Genomic DNA, 6,623 nt, shown 5'->3' with positions numbered 1-6,623 from the left:
GATGAGGGTGGGAAGCAGGAAGCATGGGTACCCATAGGGTGGAGTCTACTGTTAGCTGGCAGGATGGCTGGACTTCCCATGCGACTTTTCCCATCCTGGGTTCTGCGCACTCTCTCCTATCCACAGACCATTCTTTCCAGGGTCAGAGGTCATTTTTAGACTTTAGTGTATTTACAAGAGTCGAGGGTTCCAGCTGGAGACCCCACTGTTCTGTGCTTGCCCCTACCTTAGACAGTTCATCCATTAGTGTGATATAATTGATACAAAGATTGCTTATCTACTGTGGAAAAGGTCCAGAAAATCAACTGAGGAGGCCCTGAGAAGCTTTGCTTGGGCCCTATGCATCCCAAGTGGGCATCAGATGTATTGTGCCTTTCCTCTACAATCACCTGTTTCGGTTTTTGGCACCCTCGGCTGGCAGGGAGCAGATGGCACATCTCTCTGAGGTGCACAAGTGATTGGCTCAGGCAGTCCTCGGCGGCTGAGAAAAGCTATGTACACCACATCGGTAGCACCAAGGAAGTGGCTGCCAGCTCGAGCCTGCCCCTTAGAGACCTTTGCCTCCTTTCCACCCAAGAGGAGGTCCACAGGGAAGCAGGCCACGGTCCTTCAAGACCCTCTCCTGAGATGGGGGTGTGGCCTTATCGCGGGAGGCGGGTTGTGGACGAGGAGGCGGGGCTTCTCAGAGCCTCCTGGATGTTCTCCAGACATCCATGCAGGTCCATCTTGGAAAGCACGAGGCTCACTACGTCCAGCGTGGCTTCGTTGCGTGGTGTGCGGCGCCGCCAGGCTTCCAGCATGCTGTACTGGGCCTCGCGCAGGCAGCGCCCATTCTGCAGCTCCAGCCGCTCGATCTCGTGCTCGCTCAGCCCCATGAGCCGCATGAACTCCTTCCAGCGCGTCGGAGGCACACCATCCACCACAGCATACAGCGTCACAGGGTCTGCAGCTGGGGACAAGGACCATGTACCTCCAGCAACAGCCCTAACCTTTGCGCCCTCCACCCTGCCCGACTCCCTCCAGGAGCGATGCCCTCCAGCGCGAACCCAACTCACTGTCAGGACGTTGAGGGTGGGCGGAGTCTTCCCATTTCTGAACAGGGGTGGCGACTGGCACGGAGTTGAGTGACCCGTAGAGCAGAGGGTCAGCACCCTCGGTTGGAACTACCTCTCTTACAGGTGGCATGAAGTGCCAGTTACTAGGGCCAAAGACGGGGCTGATAGGGGTACTGGAGACAGGAGGACTAAAGCCTAGGGTGGGGTTGAAGCCCAGAGTGGGGTTGAAGCCAGAGGTGGGGCTGAAGGCTGTGGTAGGGGCTTGAGTTAGGGACTTAGTAACAACTCCTTCAACCTCCTCCACCTGAAAGGAAGAAAGCATAGCATTAGTAGGGAGAACGAAAAGGACTCCCCTCGGATGCTTTATTCTTTATGGGGGTGGGGATACAGGAGCTGAGGGAGCCCACCACCCTCATTCCAAGTAATTTGGGTATCAGGCTTTGGAAGGGAAGTCGGATTCTTTTCTTCTCACCTCTTTGACAGGCACTGAATCCCCACAAACTGAGAAAAAAAAAAAAGAAAGAAACAAGGTATCATGAATTTCACTTCCCTTTCAAAGATGGCACCCTGGCCTTGGGGACTTGTGGTGTCATGCCTCAGGCTCTATGTGGCCCCAGGGACAAGAGAATTACTGATATTGGTATGGCTTCCCTCCCAACATCCAGGGCCACTCAACCTAGAGTTCTTAGCCATGAACAGAGAGGCCACCCCTCATCTCCTTCCAACTTGCGCACTCAACCCCCTCCCGTATTTCCACCAACGCCCTTTATCCCCAAAGTCCACACTCACTGATGGAATAGATCCTATGCTTCCACTGGGGATATCGGCACATTAAACTGAAGAATATAAAGGATAAAAGGCAAAGACCTAGGAAGATGACCAGGGGCAACAGCACCTCAGTACCTGCAGACAAAAGAGAGGAGGATGCTCACTGTGAGGCAGCAGCAGGGACTAGGGGGCCGGGGGAGTAGTGGGTGGAGGGAGACCATGGAGTCAGCTAGCCAGCTGCTGAGCATGGCACCAGGCCATTCCCCCTCACCTGAGTCCTGGGGGTTTGTGACATTGGCAACCGGAGGTAGGCACAACTTCATACACTCCTGATTCTTCTTGCAGCTGAAAGAAGAGATGGCACTAGTGAGTAAGGAGGCTGCCTGGAGCTCTCTGCTTTGCAATTGTTTTGCTATCTCTTCCCAACAATGGAGTTTAACCTGCCTTGAGAGCCAGATGCAGAAGAATGAAACCGTTCACGATCATACGACATATGACAAGCTGAAGGGATTGAGGAAAGGCTGTGCTGACAGACAAGAACAGAAGTGGATGCATGTGATCTCAGCGCTTGGGAGGTAGTGACAGAAGCATCAGTTCAAGGTCCACCCGTGGCTACATAGCAAGGTCAGGGTCAGCCTGGGCAACAGGAGACCCTGTCCAGAGAGAACAGAAAGGAAAGGAAGGGGAAAGGGAGAGAGAGGGCAAGTTGGCTATCTTGGTGAGTTTGAAACAGTCATCGTCCTACATGGCAGCTCACAACCATCTGTAACTCCAGTTCCAGGGTATCTAATGCCCTCTTCTGGCCTCCGAGGGTACCAAGCATGTACACAGTATACAAATATACATGCTGGCAAAATACTCATAAAATACAAATATTTTAAAAGTATTCTTTAAATGTCAGGCATGGCGGCACATCCCAGTGGTCAGGAGGCTGAAGCCAGCAGATCTCTAGGAGTTCAAGGCCAGCCTGGTCTACCTAGTGAGTCCCAGGCCAGCCAAGGCTAGCCAGTGAGATCCTGAATAAAAACAAATAAATAAAATAAAATGAAATAAAATAAAATGGTCAAAGGGCTGAGGTTATTTTGGCTCCATGGTAGAACACATGAATAGCATGCAAAGAGCCCAGATTCAACAATCAATTATTTTAAAAATAAATTTTAAAAGGCCTTTAGAGTCAGAGTAAAAATTCCATTCCAGTCATTCACATGACAGAAACAAGTTGTTTCACTTTTCTGGCCCAGCATCTCCTGGGTCTCAGGATACCTCCTTCTAGGATCAAGCACTTAGCCCTGACATGGCATGGCAGATGGCAGCCATGGGTAGACTGAGTTTATCATTGTGTTTGCTGGTGGGACTGTAGCCTGGAGAGGCCCAGGGTATGGATCTGAAATGTCCTGTTGGATCCATGCATTGAAGGCTTGCTTCCAGCATACTGGGACATGGGAACTAGTAACAGTTAGATCCTTGGGGGCTTGCTTTTGCCCCACTCCACACCCTTTCTCTTGGTCTCTCAGCTGCTACAAGGTGAACTACACCTTGCTTGCACAGTACGCTCTGATCATGATGCCCTGCCTCAGCACCGGCTCAAAAGCAACAGTGTCAAACACCACGAGCAGAATGAAACCAGGAGCCAAAATACGCCGGGTCTTTGCTTTAAGCTGATTAAGCCACGGGCCCAGAAAGAGGACTCATACAAGATGCTGGAGGGCTTCCCAGCCAATGACACTGCTGCTTACAGCTCTTGACTTTGGAGATGACAGGCCACAAGGGCATGAGAGGGTTTAGGATGTCTATCCCTGGGGCAGCCATTGAGAGCTGTCGCAGGGCAGAGGGGATGAGAAAACTACACTGGGTGGAGGGAGGGGGACAGCAAAGGACCATGAGTTCTCAGCAGAAGAACAGGGGAAGGAGGTTTTCTGTGCCTCATGAGGTCAGGATGAAACGCATGGGACTGGGTGCATGAGCTCTTGTGAGATAAATTTGACTGGAAAAAAACAGAAAGTAGACAGCTTTGGTTCAGACAGTTTTATAGATTGTTGGTCTAAGCTGTCTGTTCTGGGGATCCAACCCAGAGCTTCCAATATGCTAGGCCAGTGCTCTACCATTGACCCACACCTCCACTCACACTGTTGTTACCCTAATGGTTAAGAGACATAAGGTGCGGAGAGGTAAGCACTTGCCCAAGATTGCAGAGCCAGGAAATGGGTAAGCTGGGACTTAACCCCAGGCCAGGTCAACTCTGAGAGACTCAGAGTTTCTTCTCTGGAAGCAAATTAAGAGCAGCCCAGGTGGAGTCCCAAGAATGAGGAAGTCTGCCAGGGAGGCTGGGAAGGGATCACTGGTAGAAGCCAAACCTAAGATACCAGCAACAGTAAGACGCGCCAGAGTGCAGTCAAAAACAGGGTCCTAGGATTGGATTGCCCAGCGCTGAAGAGGCATGCGTGCTATGGCATGTGTGTGGAGGCCAGAGGATGACTCTGTGGAGCTGGTATTCTCTCCTTTCACCCTTACAAGGTGGGTTCTAGAGACTGAACTCAGGTGGCCAAACTTTTGCTGCAAGCTCTTTGCCTGCCCGCTAAGTCTTCTTGCCTATCCCCTAAGGTCCTGGAGAAAGGGAAAGGGCTGTCTGATGTCTTGCTGTAGTGTCTTCTTCTCATCCAGCTGTAGGATCCCTCCTTTAATCCTGCCGGGGGAGGGGGGGCTCTCAGTCACAGCGCTCACCCACCCCTGGTCCTCAGGCACTTGGCAGATACTCACTGGCTGCAAGAGACGCACTCATTTCCGCTTAGAAAGAATCCTGCGTGGCAGTTACACACGGTGTTCTGAGTCTCCTTACCTGTGAGAAAGCAGTAAGACTAAGAGAGTGTGCCTGCAGTCTGAGGGCCAGAGGGAGGGACAAGGGCGGGATGCAGGCACCACAGGGGAGTTCAGAACCCACGGACAGAACAGGGGGGAGAGAGGAGGGGGACAGGATACTCCTGGGGAGGGGAGAGGCCTGGACTTGAGTGAGTGGTGCTCACAGGGGATTGTAATGGTGCCATTGAAGCAAGGGCTGCAGTCCACGCACTGGAAGTGCGTCCCACTCAGGTAGCGCTGGAACTGGTTCTCCTTACATCCACACACGGTGTCCTTGTCAGCTCTGCATGGAGAAATCTCCACCTGGAACATCTCTGAAGAGGGAAGGAAATGGTGCATTGAGTCTCGCGTCCCTTTTCCCACACAAACCTTGACACCCTGCCTCTGCCACGCACGCATTTGTCTTTGTAACAGACACTCCTCCTATGCACACAGGCCCAGGCTTGTACGTGCGTGAGTGTCCCTGCCCCATTCATCAGCAGATCCCGACCCCTGGCAAACACCCATGGACACATACATGTTCACACGCCTTTACACACCATGCACCTTCTACAGCCCTGACCCAATCCCAACGCTTACCTTTCCGACATGTTTTGCAACTGAGGCACTGTCTGAGGTGGTTCTGGGAAGCCGTAAAGGTGCCTTTATCGCACTCCCTGCAGATTGTATCCCGCCCTGGGCTTGGACAGTCATTCACCAAGTACGTTCCTGTGGATGGGGTCAGGATTAGGCTGTAGTGGAGAGCTGAAGGGCAAAGCCCAAGTCGGTGGAGGGGGAACAGCAAAATAAGGGGACTCCCAGGGACTAAGGTCTGAGAACATCAGAAACAAGCAAAAGAAACCTCGAGAGGATTCTCTGTTCCCACTGTCCCCTACCTTTGTGACATTTGGTGCAACAGACGGAATTATTCTTAGGATGGACGTACTTTCCCTGGGGACATAAATTATCCCTCTTCTCCCGGTCACCAAGAGAAGGGACCAGTCCAGTGACCCCTGATGGATGTAACCCCACCAGCAGAGCCAGGAGCACCTGAGGGAACAATCGGAAAGAGGAAATACTGTCAGGGGTGGGGCCTTAGAAGCAGCAACAAACTGAACACACACACACACACACACACACACACACACACACACACACACACACCACTACCACCACCGCCACCAAGTTCACATCCCCCCTGAGGAACATTCTCCCCTAGACAGTGGCCACTGTGCAGTCTAGTATTTTCTTGGTCTCTGGTGGTTCTATATGCTAGAACTTGTTTCTACAAGAGAGCAATTAGGTCTCAGGCCCCAGTTGCATTTTTATCCCATTCAGTTCCCTTATCCTGTTCAGTTCCCTGAAGTGGCTGACAATGCTGGTCACAGGAAAGCTGGTCAAGGAATGTTTAGTTTTCCCCCTGTGTTTGCAGGGCTAAGGGTGGAGCTCCAGGTCTCACACAGAAGCACTGAGGTGCCCTCTGCCCCACAAAGAAATGTAGCCAGAAGTAGCAGGCTGTTTCAGTTACAGCCTGTTTTCCCGACAGACAATCCTACAGCTCACTTGGCAGTTCTCTCTCTGGGTGTGGGTTTCACACTGTGTCTGTTTGTGGACACTTCCTAGAGGTGAGCCATAAGGATCTGCAAACCTCTCTGGATCCCATTACAGTAATTTAAAAAATACTACAGGGAGGGAAAATCAAGTTGTAGGGAGGGCTGCCATGAAGATGGTTCAGGAAAGTGCCTGCTGTTCGGTGTGAGGACCTGAGATCAAGCTCCATCACCTACATAAAAAGCCAGGCACAGCATCATGGCCTTGTAATCCCAGTGATGGAGAGGAGCCAGGCAGGTCCCTGATGCTCTCTGGTCAACCTAGTCCAGCTGAGTCATTGAGACCTGGTCCGAGAGAGAGAGAGAGAGAGAGAGAGAGAGAGAGAGAGAGAGAGAGAGAGAGAGAGAGAGAGAG

The 6,623-nt window shown here is 52.0% G+C and overlaps 1 protein-coding gene across 1 annotated transcript in view; it reads right to left on the bottom strand.

Annotated features, from left to right (window-relative positions):
- Positions 1-142: 142 nt before the first annotated feature.
- The window catches only part of Tnfrsf1a (TNF receptor superfamily member 1A), a 13,143-nt gene continuing 6,662 nt past the window's right edge, over positions 143-6,623 (bottom strand). Inside the window, exons 2-10 of the mRNA XM_031383468.1 lie at positions 5,555-5,708; positions 5,259-5,387; positions 4,844-4,993; positions 4,581-4,659; positions 2,095-2,168; positions 1,845-1,958; positions 1,528-1,556; positions 1,056-1,359; positions 143-949 (exon numbers count right to left, since the gene is read on the bottom strand). Coding sequence (XP_031239328.1) covers positions 642-949; positions 1,056-1,359; positions 1,528-1,556; positions 1,845-1,958; positions 2,095-2,168; positions 4,581-4,659; positions 4,844-4,993; positions 5,259-5,387; positions 5,555-5,708 — 1,341 coding nt within the window. The 3' untranslated portion in view covers positions 143-641. The remainder of the gene's footprint in view (positions 950-1,055; positions 1,360-1,527; positions 1,557-1,844; positions 1,959-2,094; positions 2,169-4,580; positions 4,660-4,843; positions 4,994-5,258; positions 5,388-5,554; positions 5,709-6,623) is intronic.

This window comes from Mastomys coucha, unplaced genomic scaffold (assembly GCF_008632895.1).
Source record: "Mastomys coucha isolate ucsf_1 unplaced genomic scaffold, UCSF_Mcou_1 pScaffold20, whole genome shotgun sequence".
NCBI lineage: Eukaryota > Metazoa > Chordata > Mammalia > Rodentia > Muridae > Mastomys > Mastomys coucha.
This window is presented reverse-complemented; position numbering and strand designations above follow the sequence as displayed.